The 23,057-nt window shown below is 38.4% G+C and overlaps 6 protein-coding genes across 6 annotated transcripts; all 6 read left to right on the top strand.

The window, feature by feature from the left end:
* Positions 1 to 521: 521 nt before the first annotated feature.
* Positions 522 to 1,285, top strand: LOC126797824 (uncharacterized). The gene is made up of 2 exons (XM_050524553.1): positions 522 to 686; positions 813 to 1,285. The coding sequence occupies exons 1-2, from the start codon at positions 630 to 632 to the stop codon at positions 954 to 956; spliced, it is 201 nt and encodes a 66-aa protein (XP_050380510.1). The 5' UTR covers positions 522 to 629; the 3' UTR covers positions 957 to 1,285.
* A 1,323-nt stretch (positions 1,286 to 2,608) lies between these two features.
* LOC126797360 (putative F-box protein At1g19160) lies at positions 2,609 to 3,256 on the top strand. The gene has a single exon (XM_050524001.1). The coding sequence runs from the start codon at positions 2,609 to 2,611 to the stop codon at positions 3,254 to 3,256; it is 648 nt and encodes a 215-aa protein (XP_050379958.1).
* Positions 3,257 to 4,808: 1,552 nt separating this feature from the next.
* LOC126799866 (stress-induced protein KIN2-like) lies at positions 4,809 to 5,134 on the top strand. The gene is made up of 2 exons (XM_050527129.1): positions 4,809 to 4,868; positions 4,991 to 5,134. Exons 1-2 carry the CDS (start codon positions 4,809 to 4,811, stop codon positions 5,132 to 5,134), a joined length of 204 nt encoding a protein of 67 aa, XP_050383086.1.
* Positions 5,135 to 7,568: 2,434 nt separating this feature from the next.
* On the top strand, positions 7,569 to 9,750 carry LOC126798800 (pentatricopeptide repeat-containing protein At5g15980, mitochondrial-like). Its single transcript, XM_050525859.1, has one exon. It carries the CDS (start codon positions 7,588 to 7,590, stop codon positions 9,544 to 9,546), a length of 1,959 nt encoding a protein of 652 aa, XP_050381816.1. The 5' UTR covers positions 7,569 to 7,587; the 3' UTR covers positions 9,547 to 9,750.
* Positions 9,751 to 15,659: 5,909 nt separating this feature from the next.
* On the top strand, positions 15,660 to 17,243 carry LOC126800952 (uncharacterized). The gene is made up of 4 exons (XM_050528384.1): positions 15,660 to 15,721; positions 15,863 to 15,995; positions 16,080 to 16,152; positions 16,897 to 17,243. The coding sequence occupies exons 1-4, from the start codon at positions 15,685 to 15,687 to the stop codon at positions 17,143 to 17,145; spliced, it is 492 nt and encodes a 163-aa protein (XP_050384341.1). The 5' UTR covers positions 15,660 to 15,684; the 3' UTR covers positions 17,146 to 17,243.
* A 1,326-nt stretch (positions 17,244 to 18,569) lies between these two features.
* Positions 18,570 to 21,904, top strand: LOC126800951 (protein NSP-INTERACTING KINASE 1-like). The gene is made up of 11 exons (XM_050528383.1): positions 18,570 to 18,905; positions 19,029 to 19,161; positions 19,275 to 19,346; positions 19,450 to 19,593; positions 19,684 to 19,755; positions 19,856 to 19,915; positions 20,001 to 20,098; positions 20,225 to 20,371; positions 20,488 to 20,829; positions 20,918 to 21,297; positions 21,401 to 21,904. Exons 1-11 carry the CDS (start codon positions 18,806 to 18,808, stop codon positions 21,716 to 21,718), a joined length of 1,866 nt encoding a protein of 621 aa, XP_050384340.1. The 5' UTR covers positions 18,570 to 18,805; the 3' UTR covers positions 21,719 to 21,904.
* Positions 21,905 to 23,057: the final 1,153 nt, after the last annotated feature.

Consider the following 23,057-nt stretch of genomic DNA (forward strand, 5'->3'; position numbering starts at 1 on the left):
AGTGCGGTATATATAAGATGGATCCGGATGGAATTACTTCCGGGTATAACTAAAATCGATCTGAAAATCGTAGAATTGCGACATCGAAGCGTCATGTATAATTTTGATATATATTCTTGTACCATGCCGATTTTGATATATGTTCTTTTGCCATGCCTATGTTCTTTCGAATACAGTGGACCTATATGATGCAGAGCTAGGGAGAACTGTTGATAAGTTGAGATGCCCCAGTTGATTTTTTTTTCACCCATCTTAACCCGCATTTCTGCTATCGATCGGTAAATCTTTACAGAATTACTTTCTTCTTAGGTCGGACGCCAAAACAAAAAAAAGTTATTGCATTTGGTGGCATACTCGACGATATTAATCGACCTTCACTGTCAAATTGGTCCCCCACCAAATAATCAAGCAACACGTGTCCCGTCCAAAAGAGAGCAGAGGCAGCACCTACCGTCTGCCTCCACGTAGCAATACACGTGTCGAGCATTCAGCTGGATCCGAGCAGTATATAAACCCTAACCCTGTAGATATGAATTCATCAAAAGCAATTCGAAATCCAGATCTTAACAAATACAGTAAATATCTCGAGAGTACTTTACACATTTACAAGGAAGTTAAGCTAGAAGAAAATGGACAGCAAACAGAAGATGAGCTACGACGCTGGTGTGGCCAAGGGCCAAACTCAGGTATATATACTATATCTAAGCCCTATGCTCCTAATTAATTAGCTTATTTCACTTATCTAATCTGTAGTTCTATAATATTTCTGTTTCTAACTTGTACGTACGTGTTTGGATTTTGATTGTTAACAGGAGAAGGCCAGCACCATGATGGACAAGGCAGGAGGCGCTGCACAGGCCGCCATGGGAACGATGCAGAGTGCTGGCCAAACGGTTCAAAAAAGTGCTGCAGGAGCTGTTGAGACCGTCAAGAAAGCTACAGGCATCACCAAGTGATTTGAGGCTTATCTGATATGATAGCCTAGCTAGCTCTATGGATAACTTTAAGCTTTCTTTGTCTTTCTGTATAAAAAAGAGAAGCTCGATCTAGTCCTCTTACATCGAGCTCTCCATTATCGATCCTCATTTGATACGTGAGTGTGTTGTTTAATTAACACACCCACTTTCATTTGGCTATTAATTGTTCAGTTCTTTCTTAATGTTGTCCTGCGCGCTGTTCTCATCTTTCCCCATTTTGGATAATAAGAAGAGAGCGCGTGTACGTTGTCTGTTGTAATTTTTATCAAATGTAATGATTTATAAAGCAATAAACGAAAAACTTTGTTCCTAAACTTCGAAACAGTTACTTCTGCATAGAAAAGTAGTGTTTGAGATTCGTCGGGCTTGAGGGCTTCATTAACAAAATTGATGATGACAGAATCATATCATATGCATATTGTTCCCGTATCTATAGCTACCTCCACTTCACCACGGTCAAAGATCCTCTCAAATTAACCACTAAGCATAAGTATTGTCACTGTAACATGCAGGGTGACGGGGAAGAGGATACATGCACACCTGAAACCCTCCTCTAAATCGAAAGAGATGACACCCCTTCCTTCCTAGCTAGCCACTTAAACAATTAATAAGGCGCGATCCTTGTGCAGAAATGCCTTCACTGATCAAATTCATGGGTAACCATGGCCATAAGATAATTTCAGCACGACAGTACTCTTTATGTAGCTGGCTAGATATGGCATTGAATCCCATATATACCACAGAACTTATTGTGAACTATCACTTACATATATATACTATCACTTATTGTACTTCTAATTTAATTTGTTCACTTATCTGATTTCAAACAAACCGTATCAAGATCGAGGTAGAGCCGTAGAGATTATTCCTCGATCATCAACCACAGAACATCAACCAAATTATATAGTGTACGTACTACGTACGTAGTTGCTCTAGCTATGTACACGTATTATATAAATATCCCATAAAATCCGCCCGTTCTACGACACCTAATATATATTGTTAGGAAGATTATATCTAGGGAATTAAGGAAATCATCTGATATCATATAATTGATATGAATATTACGCGCAAGCCTAATAAGAGATCGAGCTAGTGCTAGCCTAATGACAAATCTCAAATCAGGTTTATTGGGCCATGCATAAAATGTTATAGAGAGATCGGTCTAGCTAGGGATTTTAATTAATTAGGGTCAACGTTTAAACGATCGATCACGAGAAAGGATCGTCATCAACATATAGATAAAGCGCCGGCCGACTCTCCAACCTTAAGAAAACAGATCGAACTATTGGCCGTGTCTCTTCCAACCCCAAGTAGCCCTTGAATCTGCGGGTATGGAACATAAACCGTCTAATATTAAAGTTGAGGCTTCACAAGATGCGAGTGTTTGTGTAGGTAGGTTGATAATTTTTTTTTAAAGAGCTAGGTCTTGTTGTTTATGGGATGACCTTCAATTCGGATTCTCCTTCTACTTCTTGCGTTTAATAGTTGATGATTTGTTGTTTTATTCCTGTTTTGTACTTGAAGAACATTATCTCTGTCAAAACATGTATAGCTATGGAGATTGCGTATAATATTCTTTAATTCTATATTGAAGCCAAAGAAATTAAAAATCTTGACCAGGTATAGCTATGGAGATTGCAAGGACTAAGGAAGTGTCGAGCGACAGTCAGAGCTCAAAGCAACTCCCTACTGGAATCCTCTTCAACATCCTTTCTCGACTGCCATCAAAATCTCTTTTTCGTTTTCGATGTGTCTCTAAGAGTTTCTGTAAGCTAGTCAACGATATGATTGAGGAGCCGCCTCTAGTTATGGTTCATTCTCCTTCTGCGTCGAAGTACTCCAGATTAATGATGTTTAGAGGTTGGAAATACAATGGCCATAGTTGGACAGCAACCAATTCAGACGTACTGCCCTATTATGCAGGCTATAGTTTCCCTCCAGGCCTTTTGTCTATTGAATCCAAATATGAGCTTGAGTTTGCTGCCGGTGGCTTGCTTTGCTTTAAGGACTTATCTAGAGGTCCTGCCCTATTATGCAATCCAATTAGGGGAGAAGCTATACAACTTCCAGATTGTAATGCCAAAAATGTACTGTCCCGCTTGGATGAGTGGTACGGTTTAGGAGTGGATGCCACTACCAGCACCTACCAGATTGTTCATATTTCTACCAATTCCCGTCCATATTTGGCTCAACTTCATGTACTTGGAACAAAATCCTGGCGGCGAATATCTGCAGTTCCTCCTTGTGGTTTAAGTAAGCAGAATGCTTTTGCATAAGGGAATACATATTGGTTGATTGGACAACTTATACTATCTTTCGACTTCAAGGAGGAAAATTTCATATGGATTCCTCGTCCCAACTTATCATTCGATAGGCTTGTTCACTTGTTTAATTTAAGAGGAGCTCTAGCCATTGTTGATGCTACTTCAGTATTCGTTAACGACATTGAGGTATGGGTATTGAAAAGTTATGAAAAGAAAGATTGGGTGAAGGATTACAACATAAAACTCGATGTTGGTCCTTGTCATGATACTTATAGATGGAGGCCTCTCAATTATTTATTTCTCGTTGATGACTCGAGTAGCAGAGAAGGCATCGTAGATGTTCTCTGTTACAATGTAAGTTGGGGTTCTAGGAAACGCTTGCGTTGTGGAAATGGAAGAGTAGACGTGAATTTCGTCCCCAAGATCTTCAGTTATACCGGAAGCCTGGTTTCTCTAGATAAATATGGTAATTTGTTGGTAGAAGGGTCAGAGGCAGATCAGCAAAAACCTGAGAAAGGCACTTTGTTAACCTAAATCGAATTTGTCTTTTATTTTTCATGACATCTTTAATTTGTACGTGTTATTTGTTTTGTTTAAAGGATTGAACTTCTGTTTGCATAGATATTCTTCTATATTTTTTTCATGACATTTGGTTTCAGTTGGTTACTTCAAACTTTGGCCTTTTTGTGATTTTCAGAACTTGTATGTAGCTGTTTCCCAGAGAATCTCTAGAGACCATTGTGCCCCATATAACATCTATGTAAAATTTCACGGCCACAAGTTTACAAAATGGAGTGCTCTCAACTCTCAAGTCTTGATAAACACATGCATACACATGAAGCAAATGCATTTTGATATATGCTCTGACTGATCAAATCGAGACGGTTCGCTCTCCTCCCCAATATATATGAACCTCAAGTCGTCCCCCTACTACGAAAATGTGATCAGAATCCAAACAGGCCGAGTTTTAGGGAATGCCCTTGTCCCTCTATGTCAGTAGCAAGGACCAACCAAAACTGATACTAATTGTATTTTTGTTTCACACAAAGTGGTTAATAATGCATGAGAGCCTATGTAATTGCTTCAGATCATAGTTCCTTGTATATGCTACCTAAATTTGAGACCACCGATCTTTGGAGGTATTACGTACGGTTAACCAAACAAGAGATGTCTGATGGTTTTGCCTTGCTTGAATTGGTAATAAGGATCCTTCTAGAACAACTAATCAAGTATATATAACTGTAAAACAATAGTTTACTTGTGACATTAGCAAATTGGATTTGGAATTCCTCCGATCCACGAGGTAGTCAAACTTATAGAATAGTGATGCTATATGTATTCCGTGTCGAGCTCCAGCATTTGCAATTTCTTCCTTTGAACACAGCTTAGCCGTAGGAAGAGCACAAGTACCTGAAAATAGACATCCACATGTCCAGCACCCGTTTGACTGTGAATACTATATAAAGCATTCTCAATTGGTGACATATCCATCCCCACGGAATTAAACCTAGCTGCAGTTTGATCATCTCCAAGTGTTCAAAAATTTCAGGAGAAGCAAGAAAAAATGGCTGACAACTCACAGAAGATGAGCTACCACGCTGGCGAGGCCAAGGGCCAAGCTCAGGTATGTACTCTACTAGTTGCCACTAGTCAGCACCTGTATATTTGTTCGAAATTGTTCTTGGTATAGTCTGAACTTCTGATTGTGTTGGAAACTGATGATGGATCAATGAATGTAAACACCAGGAGAAGGCCAACACAATGATGGACAAGGCCGGAAATGCGGCACAGTCCGCCAAAGAATCGATGCAGAATGCGGGAGGACAGATGCGGGCAAAAGCAGAGGGAGCTGCCGAAGCTGTCAAGGATGCCACTGGCATGAACAAATGATCGGTCCGAGTTAAAATAACTTGCCTATGTTTTTAGGCCAATTTCTTCTTTAGGAATATGTCTTCTCTTTGTTGGTTACGTTTTTATTTTGTTTTCGTTTATAAAGAGAGAGCGCGCGCTCTACTCTAAACTTAATACATGTTTTCTTCCCCTCTTCTATATTCTTCTCCGTGTTGTGTTTGGATTTTGGAGGCAGATAAAACATGTGCCTTGGATCATGAAAAAAAATATCTTCTTCATGAATGCCGACAAGTCTTAAAAGTCTTCCCACAAATGATGTAAGGCTTAAATAATGAAATTCATCTGCGTATGCATGTATTTATAGTACACAGCTAAGAAGTCACATATGAAATCCTCCTTTCCCATACTGTCAAATTCGAATCAAATGACACTGATGATGATCACAGAACTGCTATTCTTGTTGTTCATGAAGGGTCCAACTCAACGAGATTACTATCATGAGCATCCAATATATCATTCCATTGGTAGCAAAGCTATTCCTTAGATTAAAAAAAAACTATATGAGGAATCATCTCATGGAGATGATACATCTGACTCTCTCCATTCATTGATCTCAGAAGAGAAGACTTGATTGGTAATGTCTGAACAAATTAATTTTGAAGGAAGCACAACCTTGCACACAACTTCCTCTTCATTATTATAGTACGGTTCGCATATGAATCCCACAGGCACAAACTTGTTGCATTCAGGGATTGGAGGAAGAGTAACCACATGCATGATGGATGGATTGCAAATGTACTAGTCATGTTGATCATTCTTACTAGCACGGTACAAATGTACAACACTAAGTCAATAGGAATTTATAGACGAATAATCGCTAGTACAAATGGATCATCTTTCAGACGAAAGAAACTACGTACTGAATCTTTGGAACACATCTTAGTAGGGAATTCCTCTGCATTCGGGTTTATCAAAGTACGAACTATGTTTGCTTATCCTTTTAGGCCAGGTCACAACCACTGAATCTGTAGAGATCGAGTTTGACAGTTCGCGGTACATGTCACACTGTACATGTAATAAGATGGAAGAAACATCTGAACAAAAGTTGCAAGTGCACTTAGTCTGCTGATAATAATGAGTCATGGGGGATTGAAGAGTCAAAACTCAAAACCAAAAATATCTTTCAGCAGACAAATGCATCAAAAGTCCATATCCTTTAGTGTCATACCAGCAAATGATGATGAACATGTTAAACAGCGACAAATGTGGCTCATGGACCAACTGTACCGATATTGTCCCAACTTAACCACCTCACAGGTGTTGGGTTTTAATCACAAAAGGCATCGGTACAATTGGTTATTATCCACCCACTTATAAGCTTGATTTTCTTTGTCACTTCTTAGATGTGGGATCTCTCCTCTCCAACACGCCCCCTCACGTGCAACCTAATTTTTAGGTCTGCACGTGACAGATTAACATCCCACATACTGGGATGAAAGAAACTAAGGTCCAGTAACCAACGACACTTAGTGGCCATCCAATCGGAAATCCTCCGATGGCATGACAAAGTGGCACCCAACTCGGGCCCACGAAAGATTGGAGGCGCGACTGGAGAGGGACCCGCTCTGATACCATGTTAAACAGCGACAAGTGTGGCTCATGGACCAACTGTACCGATATTGTCCCAACTTAGCCACCTCACAGGTGTTGGGTTTTAATCACAAAAGGCCTCGGTACAATTGGTTATTATCCACCCACTTATAAGCTTGATTATCTTTGTCACTTCTTAGATGTGGGATCTCTCCTCTCCAACAGAACATGATTTCTCTTCTTCTGTTGCTAAATAAACATTGCTCCAGCAAAGCATACGACCATTTGCTCAAGTATATATTGTTTACAAATATAATTTCACTGAACTTTCCCACACTTGAGAGCGAGACACTGATCAGACCAAGCTATTCAAAGTGTGTGTGTGTGTGTCTGGGGATTCCAGAAGCATAATAAAGTCATGCATTTTAGAGAACTAAATTGTCCAAATAGCCATACAACAGGTATCATAAGAAGAATTTACTCTTTCCAAAATCCAGGATATGTTGTGTGTGCGATATCTATGAGCACCAATTGCAAGGCTTCGCAAACTGATCTTAGCTTTGTGTTCTGGACATGAATGATCTATCAGAGACTAATTAATACATAGCTCCAGTTCATCTCATTCTGATGTATGTAACGGAAAGAAGTGAGAACAATTACCATGTTAAATTCCTGCAATAGAGAGTCGCTTATAACCTGCCTAAACGTACAAATTATCTCCGCCTAGAGCCTGCCTAGCCCACTCTATCAAAACTTGTGTTACACTTGGTCAAATTACACAGTTACACTCAGGTGTAAAAACAAATTACTCTTTACCATTTCAACTTTACTAAAACCCTGACCTCCATCCCACCCTCCCAATTAACTCCCTCCGCCCCCAAAACCCTAAATCTCAGAGCCCGATGAGACACCCATGGCAGCGTCTGCTTCTTCTCCGATCTCACCTCCGTTCTTCGCCTCACGTCCTCTCCCACTCTCAGGTAATCTCCCAATCCAATCTCCATTCATTTTCACACTTCCACACTCACACTCTCCACCCAAAGCTTCCAACTTTGCCCCCCACTTTCGATTTCTCACCAAACCCTAGACTACCCATTTCGCGAAGCCTCTCGTCCGAACCAGAAGTCGAATCTAAAGACCCAGATCACAGTGTTGTTGCTGAGATTTTCTCTAGGCCTAGGGATGAAGCTGATGTTAGGAAAGACTTGGAATTGAACAGTGTGGAGTTTGGCCATGATTATGTTTTGAGTGTATTGAAGAGTGTAGAATCGAGCCCTGATGTTGCGAGGAGGTTTTTCGATTGGGTTTTGTTGTATGAAGGGAAGGGATTGAGCTCGAAGTCGTATAATCAGATGCTGTGTGTTTTGGGTGTTAACGGGAATGTGGAGGAGTTCTGGGAGATGGTTGATGTTATGAAGAAGAAGAAAGGGTACGGCGTGTCGAGATGGGTTTACAATAGGGTTTTAGAGAAGTTTGAGAAGGATGGGTTGGGGAGTGATGCTGAGAAATTGAGAGGGATATTTGCATTGGGGTCTGTTGGTGGTTCGGCGAGGAGGGTGTCTAAGATTGTTAGGAATGAGGTGTGGAGTGATGATACTGAGAAGCAATTACAGGGTTCGGGTGTTGCATTTTGTGCTGATCTGGTTAAAATGGTGATAGAGGAACTTAGAGCTGAGCCGACAAAGGCACTGATCTTTTTCCGGTGGGTGGAGGAGGCTGGGTTGTTTAAGCATGATCAAGAGACCTATAATGCCGTGGCTAGGGTATTGGCGAGGAAAGAGTGTCAGGATAGGTTTTGGAAAGTAGTTGATGACATGAGGAGCAATGGGTATGAACTGGAGTCGGAGACATATGATAAGGGTTTCACGGGGTTTTTGAAGAAACGACCGCTGATTGAGGATGCTGTGGGCCTATATGAGATTGCAATGGCTGGTACAAGCAAGCCTTCTAGTGAACTTTGTACGTACCTGTTGAAGAAGATAGTAGTTGGGAAGGAGCTGGACATGGGTCTATTTTCTAGGGTTGTGAGAATCTATACAGAGAGTGGGAATGCATTGACGAATTCAATGCTCGATGCAGTCCACAAGTCTTTGATAAGTGTTGATAGATCTGGAGTGTGCAATAAGGTTATCAAAGTGATGGTGGAAGGTGGGCTTGTGGTTAGTGGTAGTTTACTGAGTAAGATTGCATTCAAGCTTGGTACTGCTGGTAAAGAGGATGAGGCAAATGACTTCATTAATATTGTGCTAGAGGTTGGCACTGATCCCAGTTACAAGGCATGGTCTTCCTTGATTGAGGGATGTTGCCTAGGAGGTCATCTTGAGAAGGCCTCAGATTGTTTCCAAAAGATGCTTCAAAGGGAGGGGGTTGCCTCTGTGGCTTCCGGTTGTTTTGAATTTGTAGTCGACACATATTGCAAAAAGGGCAAGGCAACGGATGCATGCAAGTTTCTTTCTGATTGGGTCAGTAAAAGGCAGCTGAAGCCATGGCAGACTACATACAAACTATTAATCAGCAAATTATTATCTCAGGGTGAATTTAGAGATGCTCTGCATATTTTGGGTCTGATGAAAAATGATGGATATCCTCCTTTTATTGATCCATTTATCAAGCATGTATCAAAGTATGGAACTGGTGATGATGCTATAGCTTTTTTGAAGACAATGGCTTCAAAGGAATTTCCATCTACCATTGTGTTTCTCCGGGTATTTGAAGCCTATTTTAAGGCTGGAAGGCGTAGCGAAGCACAAGATTTCCTTTCAACGTGCCCAGGCTATATCCGTAATCATGCTGATGTATTGAATCTATTCTGTCCTGATAAATCTGGAGAAGGTGCTGCTCCCAATGTTGTTGCTGCTTAGGCTTTGTAAGATTGATTTTGTAATGTTTTGCACAAGCTTGATGCACCATATTTTCACATGTTCTAAAGTTCGATTTGAGTACCACCTTTGCTGTTTGAATGTTACTAATGATTATGGAGTCCAATCAAGCTTGATTTTGTAATGTATTGAATCTATTCTGTCCTGATAAATCTGGAGAAGGTGCTGCTCCCAATGTTGTTGCTGCTTAGGCTTTGTAAGATTGATTTTGTAATGTTTTGCACAAGCTTGATGCACCATATTTTCACATGTTCTAAAGTTCGATTTGAGTACTACCTTTGCTGCTTGAATGTTACTAATGATTATGGAGTCCAATCAACTCTGGTTTGGATATTGTCCTTGCCATCCACTCCTTTAGCGATTGAATAAAGGTTCAAAGTTTTTAAAGGCTCTACCTTACGCCTTGGTGTTTCATTTCCTTATTGAGTGAAATCCCAAGTATGATGGACAACAAGATTGCTGATGGAATGATACAGGTATGATGGGCCGCAGTGGTCTAGGATAAGATCCCCTTTGGTCTTTCTATGTTGAATGTTTGCGGCAGTTTGCCTCTAATGAGAGCCTATACTTCCAGAATTGCTTTCTAGAAAAGATGGGAGATATTAAAAACACATTGCGAAGCTTTTAGTTCTCTCTAAATAAGTGGTTGCAGGAGAAAGGCTCATTACTGTGACAAATTTTTAAACAGGTTCGGGAGTAAGATCGCTAGTTTGTCTAAGTTATCTAGTATTCAACCTGGTGTTGGACAACAATATTTGAATCAGGTCTAGTTCATTGTGCTGCAGTTTGCGACAATGATATTTCTTAGACTATTGTTTTGTGACATATACCTACTTGTTATGCAATTTGAACATGGTATCCATACTTGATTAGCCTTTCGCTTTTTAGTATATTTTTAACTATAAGATTTGGTAGCTGTCACCAAGTCACGGACAGAATTACACACTTCTTTCCTAACTTTTGTTATAAGTACTTATGTTACCTACTGTTTGTACTGGACTATTGTTAACCCCTTAGTGCTAGAACCCTGTGACAACTATCCTCTAATTCACTTAACATGTCTTCTGTTCTTCATCTTCTTGTTTAGTTCACCATGTTCAAAAATTTCACTTTCCCACTTTTCGTTTTTGATCGTTATGTGACATCATGCATCTGCTGCTTCTTCTTTTGTTTCTTTTCGAGTGCAGATTTCTCCATTATGTCATTTTTTTTTGTAGTTCCCATTGCTGAGTTGGTTAAGTTTGGCAAAAGAGGTTTTCTCATTTGAGGACAGGCATGCCAATCTGTGGCCATACTGTTAGAATAAGACTTTTCAATGAGCAAACGTGATGAGAGTGACAAAACATATGTTTCAGTTATCGCCATGTGTAGGTAGTGCATTTTCAATTTATCTTCAAGAAAATCTGTAAGTTATGTTGTTGGGGCTTTCTCTTGATCTTTGAAACCTTCAACCTCTGGTCCGGTCTGAAATGCAGGAAAGAACCAAGACAAGTGATATTCCTACAGACAATGTGACAAAATGCCATCATGTCTATATGATTAGTAGCTATTCCTTCCCCACATTCACATCTGTGTTTTATATCAAGTTGTATGGAGTAGGGGACCAAAATGATAAACATCTTCGTCTTCAATCTGCAGAATGGAAGCCAAGACTCCGGTAAAACAGGAGGGTGGTGAGGGGGGAAGAACTGGAGCCATTTCCTCGTCTTTTTAACTGTTTCTGGTGCCATTGTTCACCAATCTAATTTTTCAAGGTATTACCTCAAATGCATTGATCAACATGCAAGACCATGAGTGTAAAGGGTTGTATGATGATCTCTTATTCATTTTTCTGCGATGTTTGGAGCCTGCAGAATGCTGAATCTGATATACTAATGATCCAAAGTTTAAACCTTCAACCTCTCATTACAAAGTTTCAAGAAGTCAGCAATGGCAAGTGGTTAGAACAAAGTGAACAGTAGTAACTCATTTGGGGGGCAAATTTTCAACCCAAAAAAGAGAAAGAAGGCAGGGTGGGGTTAAAGTGTTTAACCATGATTGATTATCAGTTTACACGGTTCTAAAGTGTAACAAAGGAAAGCATGGGCTAATAGACAGAATAATTTTTGTGAAAAAAAGGAAAACAAAGAAAACTGGGTGATCGCTGATGAATGTGTTAAGATGATGTTAAAGCATCATCTGTATCTCTATCAAGAACAAGTGGAGAGGATGGGACATGGTTGTTCCCTCAAATCCAAGCTTCCTCTAATCTATTTGATACCGTGATTGTCTTTCATCTGTGAACATGTTAATCACTTTGGATTTCTTGTGAATGATTTGTCCCCACTGTCATATTATCTTGAAGAAATGACCTGCCAGAGCCTAGAGTTAGAGAAGCACTTCTGTCCAGGAAGGGTGACATAACTTAGACGCATTATTTGGTACCAGAATTGTCTTCATTTCATATAAGCAACCTAGACGACACTGCAAAAATTGTAGTGGGTAAGCAGAAATGCAGAACGTATACACGGCTAGGACGACTCAGTGCAAAAATTGTAGTGGGTAAGCAGAAATGCAGAACGTATACTATCACGGCTAGGACGACTCAGGGGTGTCCAATTTCATTTGCTCCCTTAGCTTTCATCTCTCTAGTGTTGGTGTTGGTGTTAACTTAGTAGAATACTATCCCCGGGATTAATTTCTTTTCAAGTTCAATCTATGTTGAAAGAATAAATTTTGTACACGATCAAGTACTCTTGAGATTGAACTGGCCTAAACTTACGCCTAGCCATAATCAGCTATCCTAGCGTGGATTATCACTCAGCAAATCCACAACGTCGATCTTAATATTTTATAGTTACAAACTTGCCATTACAACATTGATGCATGCAAAAGATAAAAATTTGAACAATTGAAATGAGAACATTGCTATCATTACAAACTTTCATAATCCAATTACGGTTCGCATAATCCATAAATTTAACATATATGATTCAATGGTCACCTGGTTCGTCAAGTGAATCAAAGGAGTGAACTAGAATACTTTGAATATTCGATAAATTTGCACTAGCAATTCAAAAGTTGTAATTTGTAAATGAGATGTAGAACAAAGATCACTCATTATAAGTACAAACATTGCATGGCTCTTCTTAATGAGAATTCGTGTTGTGGTAAGAGGGCCCTAAGCTCCCTACCTGACTTGTGGACACACAAAAGATGCCCACTTTCCCTAAAGAACATAATTACCTTCGAATCGATCATGGATTCTCCATAATATACCACCTTATTAAGATGTTTATAACACACATGATATGATCCACACCATCAAGTCTACCATTTCGCTAGGGCTCAAATATTCGAGTGTGAAAGAACACTGTCATCATTTAGCTTACCATTGGATTCTAGAGCTTGGAATTGAAAATATGAATCTATAAAGTGAGAGAGAAAACAATGATACTAACCAAGGCAAAGAGTAGTGGGTATCAGATTTTACTGTCAAAAGTACAAGGTTTTGTGATTGATGGATATAATGCAGACAAGATGGGGTCTAAAACTTGTGATCTTAGCTTGTTTTGCTCTGTAATGTCATACACTCAATGGCATAGACTATAGCCAAAGCTTGACAGCATGTGTGTCTGTACTTGGTTTGTTCAACAAAGGGGTAGAAGAAGGGGATTGAATCTGTTCAAACCCCATCACTAAGTGGTGGAGGAGCACTTATATACTACTCATTTTGGCTACTGTCCTATTACTCTAAATTTAGTTAAAAAGAAAAAAGAAAAGCATATCATAAAAAATAAGATCTTGATCAGTTTCACTACTCTCATATAATTTCTTTGATATAATTCTGACAGTATTGGCGATTGAAACGTACGCTCTTAGCATATAACGCAGTAGAAGTATGTCGGGTTTACCAGCAATAAACCCGAAATGGAACAAAGAGATCTGAAGTGAAGAACTTTAAATATAGTATCTAGATTACACTAGAAAATAAGAAAAAATTATTGTTTGATTGAATAATAATAAGATAGGTCGTCTACACTCATTTGAAAATACTTAAATATTAATAAAACAAACCCTAGGACAAATAACAACCGAGCCTAAAAACCCAAGAAAAAAACAAAACAAATACATAACAAACTAGAAAACATAAATTCTAAAAATATATAAAACAGCTGTTTTGAGGCCCTAAACGAACTCGGAAGCCCGAAAAATCTCATACATTGTGGCAATGCACAAGTTTGACTCCTGCCGTCGTTCCTTTCTTGAAAAAGTATCATAATCGTCAATCGGACTCTAAATGCCAAATTTGCAACTCACCAAACTGCAATTTTATTTATAGTTATGTCATTGATCGCCATATTTGTAACAAACTAGATTTTGCCTTGTTGTGATCAATTAGCCCCTCAATCTCTTCTGACATACGCTCTATATTAGTATAACTTTCCTACTTAATGAATTTGCGAAATTATGTTTACTAGTTCTATCTAGTTTGATTTTTTTAGGAACATAGTGTCAAATATAATAGATGAAAATATAAGATTGCATCATGCCCCGCGACTCATTAGGATACCATGGCTAGGACGGTTCGATTTAGTTTAACATCCCTACTTTTATACATCTGATCTATATATTCTTTCCAATGAATATCTACATTTGACGCAATTAGAGACATAGTAATGTGAAACGATTTCAAATCAAAATATCGCAAAATACAAAAAAAGTGACTTGATTGTGACTCAATGGAATCACCAACATGAAAATCTACGGCTGTTTTCTTTATCATGCATCTATATTAATGGAACACATCTTCTTCAATCAGCATCACAACCTAAATTGTTCATTGGATGCCCAAATATATAATTTCAGTACGTCCTTTGATCTTCGCTCGAATCCCTTTCTCTAAGTAAATGAAATTAGGTATGTTTTTGCTTGCTAAGATCACTGGGTGGGTGATGTTACAACACGTGAAAGTTTCATATAATCCCATCAAATGATGCCAACTCTAAAGAGCAACAGCCAAATCACACGTTCTGGTGCACTTGTCTTGTTTCCTTAGGCTATTCTTGCATCGGTCACTATGATGCTCCACAGATAATAAGGATTGTACGATTTGTTTCACATTTTATCGATCATCATCGATTTCCTTCTAAGAAAAAGGAGAACGAGGCATGGTCTTGAGTAAATAAGAATCTACTTATTAGTGAATACAAACCCTTTTTGGGTATTGACGTTGATGGGAAGAAAGAAACGCTAAACTTTAGCTGCCCCTAAATCTATACCTACTAAATTCTTTTTCTCGAACTGTTAGGTAAATTTCCATTGTTGGTTTGGTGAGTTCTAGAATATGGTTGGTTATTTGATCTCATCCTGATGTACTAATTTATACTGTTAATAACTTAAATAGGTTTGTCAACCAAAATATTTATGAAATTACATAAAAATCCTTCCACCATATGTTATTTTAAAATAACATTATATAATTTAGAGACAAGAAAGTAAAAATTAAAATCAGAATAGAAATATAAAAAAATTATCTACATATAACTTCCCTTATAACATTCACATACACGTTGTGGGTGATAGTTGCTAATATGAGAATACTAAAAGACATACCCAAACCTCAAGCAAAAGTCTACCCAACAGAGTTGAGCTAATCTCAAAAATCGTAGCTAGTTATTTGATTTGGTTGTCTATTTCAAAACCGGCTGGGCGATGACTACTAAGCACTAAAGAAATGAACTGAAAAAATGGCACATTTCGTACACACTTTCCTGTGTTGTCAACTTGTAACATCTTACGACCCCGAGTTAAAAGAGACTTGATAATTGACGACGCGAGTAAGCGATTCTAATATCTCCGAGCCAAGTTTCGGTTTAATTGGTTGGTGATCATGAGAGCAAATGAAGTCTTGGAATGCAAGATTGATGGGATTATGCGTTGCTTAACAACGATGCATGCAAATATATTCCATGCATATTAATGTATTGCATCGATCCAAGCTTTCGCTCCTTGGATTTGAAAGATGCTTTCAACTCGATCCACAAGTCAAGTTAGATGCTCAATTTAAATGGATGCTGCATATTATAACACACAGAGGCCTCCATCTTTTGCCATCGATATCATTACAGACAATAATCGATGGGCAATACCCTGAAGAAAATTACTCCTGGTGGAGGTCTCTCTCTCTCTCTCTCTCTCTCTCTCTCTCTCTCTCTCTCTCTCTCTAAATTCATTGCATAGTTCTCTCTCTCTCTCTCTCTAAATTCATTGCATAGTTCGCAGACATTACATAATGTTATTTGATCGTTTAATGCAGGAACTGATGAGAAGAAAACTAACGATCTTAATAGCATAATAAACGAATCATACGAGAAGCATTTCGGAGCTCCAGACAGTCCAAAGTCAGTTAATGAAGCTGATTTCTACAGAGCTGTATGTGAAATCGTCGAGTACGTACATCATCTATATCTTACTTATTAATTACCTCCTTAATGTCTATGTATGTTTAATCTTATTTTCATTCATTTTGGTAGAGAAATGAACAAGCGGCGTAACAACACACAATTTTGCGTACCAAGTGAGGAGATACTCAGCAAGGCATTCAATGTACGTAAGAATTTTATCTACGTGAAATAATAAATTTAGAACGATTAAGGTCTAATTTTGATCGAGGCTTCAATCCAATGAGACATTTCATATTTTGTAATTTGACTTACTGTTTAAAATGTCATGTTATTATTCACATGGCTGCATATAGAATAAAACCCTTTTACATATGTTACCATTTGATTTTGGGCAAGTTTGATACTCTAAACAGGAATTATATCCAAGTGTCGATCCACCGACACGTGTAGGATTTTACTTTCGTATGGGCGATCAACAATTGGTAAGGATTGAAAAAAGTTAAATGCAACACAAACGTAGCTATAAATTGAAAAAAAAAAAATCAAAGTTCAAACATACAAGTATTATTGCACGATTAGCTCAAAACGAAAGACGAGTTCATTAATTCATGCACACATATATTGCACTTTGAATACAAAAGAACACTGATTTTCACCAATTAGGTAGATCATGTACAAGTTAGTTTACATGCATGCACGTACATGCATCGTGTAATAATACTTGTTGAATGCATGCATGGTTTTACGAACTATGTACACCGGCAGGCCACCTTCATACTCCAACGTAGAAGTTTAGGCAATAATTAAATTACTAGCTCTTCTTACGCATTGATCGAGTTTACAGTACAAGGGAAGATCATAAACTAGATATTAAACTTAACATCATTTCGATCTGTTAATCTGTTATAATATTTTCTTTGCTCGATCATGGAATATTTGAATGCAGGAAAACCACATAAAGAAAGATAGAAAATTGACGCAGGAAGAGTTCGGAAAAATTCTGCAACAAGTGATAAAGGAAACCGGGTTTAGTGGTGTTGGAGCCAAGGACACACTGATTTACATCTTCGGGGTTCCCTTAACTGCACTCTTTATCAAGCAAGCAGTAATGCCTCATGCAATTAAGAATGACTACTTCATTCCGGGAATCACTTCCGCAACTGTCTTTGTGCTTGCCAAACTTAACAAGATTTGATTACAGATTTGCGATGAATATATGTACCGTAAATGATCAACTTACTACTAATTAATTGTTGGATGAAGTCGTATCAATAAATATTATACATGATTTACAGAAAAGAAAATCGTAAGGGATTTTAATTCATGTCTCTATTACGCGCGAGCAATTGTTTTTACTTTCTCATTTGTAAAAAAAATGCGAAGAATACCTTTGCGCTTGTATCCGTTGTACATCATTTGTTTGAGGGCATAGTAATGCTGTCTTAGCAGGACTAATCAATGTATCAAGAGAAATAATTAAGGCCAGTTATTTTGCAAGAGGTTATGGTCTAAAGGAAGTTTCCTTGGTTAATAATCTAGCGAGTTGTGTAGCTAGAAATATAAAAATGGCATTACTATTTTTGTGCTCATAATGTAGAGGGAGGAGAAATGTCCTGGAGGAAAGCATTGAGATGTCAGCTTTTGCCTTGCAAGGCTTTCTCTTTTTGAACAAGCTTGGAGAATGGCTGTCTGCTGAAGCTATAGAATGACCAAGCAGCATGTGTGATTGTTAGCTCATAGTGGATTGTGGAATCTATAAAGTAGCTTCCAACATTTCCAGCACAAAAGAAACCGATTCTGATTAAACAATGGACATCTTATTATACCAGTATGCTGCTGTGCATAAACAAACCCATAATAGAACAAAAATTCTAACAGAGACCCTCACGGCATCATAGGTCATTGTGGTGGGTGACCAAATCCACCTTCAGTCTCATTGTCTCAAGCCACAAGTCCTCCTCGAGATTCTCACATTCTCAATTTCTTGAAAAAAGAAGAACATGTTTTTGTAACTTTACTGAATGGCCAAGCTCAGGGAATGTTGGATTCCTCTGTTAGCGTAGTCTCTCAAGCAAGGGATTCATAAGTTCCACACCGCACTGACCATTTTGTGCCAAAGATGTTACCAAAATCCAATGAAACAACACACAATCCCAGGTTAACGATGTATACGAATAAAAATTTACACGGAAAATAATTTGGTATCATGATTTCACCTATAAACTCTGGAAGATTGTTTTCCTTTTTAATTAACGGAAAATGCAACCAGAAGACGCATTACATCATATCATGAGTTTCACGAGACATTATTTTGGCAACTTATTTGCATGAATTGTGCTTATTAAATCTTAATCTATTAGAGAAGGTAGATATATATCATCTTGATTATGAGAGTCTCACAGGTGAAAACCAGTCACAATCTTAAATCTCATTATTAAGTCGTAATCAGCACTAATTTTCTTATTTGGGGTCTTTGAGTGTAATAGCAGCAATGGAATTTTTGAGAGCGACCTTTCTATGCTAAATGCATTATTAACTTTCTGTCTTGAACTTCCTATTCTCTCCCCACTTCTTTTGAATTCTTGTGTGCTCCACTGCTCCTAATGACTCAATGACAGGCATGCTTAGTTCTTTTTATACCACGAAAAGAACTGGATTCTTTTCTTGTGTCTGACAAAGATTTCGGTGAATGGGTTTCACGCATGGAAAGCAAAAGGGTTTGGAGTTTTGAACATTCAACTTAAAGAAAACTAAAGCCAGTTAGTTATTGTGGGTTTTAGTAGAGCACTGTCAGTCTCAACTCTCAACAAGCAAAGCTTCAACATCTCTGGGTTTATCTTGTTGTGTTTGAGAGAATGAGAATGCAAGGAGCAAAAGCTGTTCTATGTCTGGCATTCGTATGTTGTTGGATTTGTGGGAATGGATTGCTTTCACCTAAAGGTGTAAACTTTGAAGGTAAAGTTTGGAACTTCGAAATTTCTTCATTCATTTCATCATGTATTGGAACAAAGTGCATTCTTTTTCTATCTTAATGGGGTGGAGTGTGCGGAATCCTTATCTGGGTTATCTTCATCTCAGTTCAAGCTTTGATGGGTATAAAGGAAGCTCTGGAGGATCCTCATGGTGTTCTAAGCAATTGGGATTATGATGCTGTTGATCCATGTAGCTGGACTATGGTCACTTGTTCTTCTGAAAACCTGGTTGTTGGCCTGTAAGTCTTACTTCAATTTCCTTTTGGAAGTATAAAATTTATGTTAGAGATGAAATGGTAGATAATCATAAGTGTGATTAACTTAATTTGAAGTTTAAATGGTCCTTTTGTAGAGGAGTTCCTAGCCAGAATTTATCAGGCACTCTTTCTCCAAGCATAGGCAACTTAACAAATCTTCAGATTGTGTAAGTATTTTTCCACAACTGGAAATTTTAGTCTTTTTCATGAGTGCAATGGTTCTGTTTTGAGGGAGTTTAATAAGGTGTGGTGGACTGGTGGTGTGTACAGGCTCTTACAGAACAACAACATAACAGGACCAATCCCTCAGGAAATTGGGAAGCTCTCAAAGCTCAAGACTCTTGATGTTTCCAGCAACTTTTTGATTGGGGGAATTCCCTCCTCTCTGGGTCACCTAAAGAGCCTCCAGTATTTGTAAGCATTTTGAGGGCATTTAACATGAAGTAAAGCATTTTTTCTTTTTGTTTCGAAATTTAATGTACAGATTGTTTCAACTGGGTTTAGGAGGCTCAACAATAACAGTCTCACCGGAGCATTTCCGATGTCGTTGGCTAACATGACCAACCTTGCCTTTCTGTAAATCTCTAAACCATTCTTATGTGTTATTGTTTGTATATTATGTCATTGAACTGTGATTCTGAAGTAGCTTTTGTGATTCTGTGGTTTTGTGCAATAGGGATCTGTCATACAATAATCTGAGTGGTCCTGTGCCTAGATTTGCTGCTAAAACATTCAAGTAATCACTCCTTCCTTCTCTCTATATTTCAGCAGAATGCTGTTACTTTCCTAATATATTTTCATTCCTTTGTTTATTGTATCAGCATAGTGGGAAACCCCCTAATTTGTGCAACAAGGTCTGAAGCAGACTGCAATGGGATGGAACTGATGCCAATGTCCATGAACTTGAATAATACACAGGGTATAAAATTTACATTGTTTTACTGTACTGAGAGTTCTTGCATAGCAACTTCCATCTTTCACAGCACTGATTTCAGTTCAGGATGATAGTATTTTGACTGACTTCACTTTAACTTTTCTTCTCTAGCGGCTCTTCCTAACAGACCTAAAAACCGTAAAATGGCTCTTGCTTTTGGTTTGAGTCTTGGATGCCTCTGCCTGATTGTTCTTGGATTTGGACTATTTATATGGTGGAGGCAAAGGCACAATAAACAGGCATTCTTTGATGTTACAGGTACTTTGTTGCTAGATGACAGCACATCAATAGCAAAAGATAAAATGTGAACAACATTTTTTGTTGACTGGAAACTAATTGGAGTAATGACTCTTCTTATTGTGGTGACATTTCAGAAAAGCATCATGAAGAAATTTCACTTGGGAACTTGAAGAGATTTCATTTTAGAGAACTTCAGATAGCAACAAATAACTTCAGCAGCAAGTTCCTAATAGGAAAGGGAGGCTTTGGACATGTTTACAAAGGAACTCTCTGCGATGGCACTGTTGTAGCGGTGAAGAGACTTAAAGATGGCAGTGCTCTAGGTGGAGAGATTCAGTTTCAAACTGAAGTTGAAATGATCAGCCTAGCAGTTCATCGCAACCTTCTTCGGCTTTATGGGTTTTGCATCACACCAAAAGAAAGGCTTCTAGTTTACCCATACATGTCCAATGGTAGTGTGGCTTCTCGTCTCAAAGGTAGATCAAAGGATAGACCAATTCAATAAGTCATTTAGAATGTCTGATATGATTGGCTAACTTTGAATCATATCAATGCTTTTGACAGGGAAACCAGTGTTGGATTGGGGAACTAGGAAACGGATTGCCTTAGGAGCTGCAAGAGGATTGTTATATCTTCATGAGCAGTGTGACCCAAAAATTATCCACCGGGATGTGAAGGCAGCAAATGTACTTCTTGATGACTACTGTGAAGCTGTGGTCGGAGATTTTGATCTGGCAAAGCTTTTGGATCACCAAGACTCGCATGTCACCACCGCAGTGAGGGGTACCATAGGGCACATAGCCCCAGAGTATCTTTCCACAGGCCAGTCCTCTGATAAAACAGATGTGTTTGGATTTGGTATTCTTCTACTTGAACTAATTACAGGCCAGACAGCTCTAGAATTTGCCAAGTCAACTCACCAAAAGGGAGCTATACTTGATTGGGTGAGCGAACACAAACCCTGTATAGTCTTGTGAAAGTAGTCCTAAATTGTAACTGATTGGTCCAAGCTTATAAGATTTATATCCGAGATTTATTTGATCACAGGTTAAGAAGCTTCATCACGAAAAGAAGCTTGAAATGCTGGTGGACAAGGATCTGAGTACCAACTATGATCGCATGGAGCTTGAAGAAATGATCCAAGTTGCACTCTTGTGTACTCAGTACCTTCCTGGTCTTAGACCCAAAATGTCTGAAGTGGTCAGAATGCTTGAAGGTGACGGACTTGTAGAAAGATGGGAAGCATCTCAAAGAGCAGAATCAACAAAGTCGAAAGCTTACTTTTCATCATCTGATCGATATTCAGATCTTACCGACGACTCTTCATTATTAGTACAAGCAATGGAACTCTCAGGTCCGAGGTGAAAATTCACCCGCTTTAAAAGAAATCATGTTATAGCTAGAAATATAGTTGAAGCTACTAGCATGGATATTAAGAGTTTATGCTGTATATTGGTAGTGCATCCCAGGCCCGAAAATTTTGATATTTTCTTCCAGTTCCAATTGTACAGATTCTTCTTCAATGAAATGACATTCTTAGATTCAGAATGACTTGCTGTTAACCTTTCACTCTCTTTGATCAGACAAATTTTCTGCCTCTTTTTCTGCACTTTGACTCCACCAAAGACAAACTCCAGGCAGTAGACACCAATTAATTCATAAACAGCGTTCTACTAAATCTCATTAAGATGAATTTGTCCTAGGATTACAATGAATCCGATCAACAAGTGTAACATTAAGGCCCTGTTCGGTTCATTATCCAGCTTAAACAACCTGAGCTAAATTCAAAATTGATTGACTGTGTGCAAAGAAAACATGGAAGCATCTGAGGCTTATATGAGCCATCAAATAATGTAGAACACCCGTACCATTTGTTCTAGATTGAGGGATTGATCCTTCATAAAATTGGTACGAATGGATAAAGTTTCAAAACCAATAGTAGCTGTTATCTTCATTAATTGTTTTCAAGGTTCAAAACCATCAGTCCATCAGTAGCTGTAATACTTTCAAGAAGCCAAGGCTTGGCTTCGTGAAACAAACAAGAGAAAATTAGAGTTAAATGGTCAGAAGATAATACATACCTGATGTAGAAAATTATAGTTAAACTTCAGTAAGAATCTAGTTGAGCTGCATAATCTGCATTGGCAACAACGGACCGGTACTAAAGAAAAATATAAAAGAGTAACTTGTTACTTGATCGTAAAGAAATTGTAGCAGTCCAACCCTCTCTGTTGACACCCTCACGGCTTTCCACTACCAAGTCCATTTTTACACAACTCATGTTCAATCGAACTGTGGAATCAAACCAGTAAAAAGATATGAACTCACTCCTGTACTAATTTGATTAAAGCACCAAGCCTTTAGGATGAGTTCCAAATTTTGCTAGGTTACAAGCAATACGGGCCTCATGCCCCACAGTTACACCATGCAGTGGGGCACATGAAAAAGATAAAACCCCAATGAAAGCATGAATATATAGTCCAATTAGATTACTTGTGTTTTTGTATTTCTCTCTCTCTTTGCTTCATCGTCTGTACGAGATTAAACGTGGATTATAATGATCATTGATAGTTCGATATTTCATGTTTCCCTCTTTCTTTAAAGTTGTCACAAATAAGCTTTCATGGTGTAAATTGTGACAATATGATATATAATAATTGGGGTAAACATTCTCTTAACAAACGCATTTATGTTGCCATCGTAT

The sequence above is a fragment of the Argentina anserina genome, chromosome 6 (assembly GCF_933775445.1).
Source record: "Argentina anserina chromosome 6, drPotAnse1.1, whole genome shotgun sequence".
Lineage (NCBI taxonomy): Eukaryota > Viridiplantae > Streptophyta > Magnoliopsida > Rosales > Rosaceae > Argentina > Argentina anserina.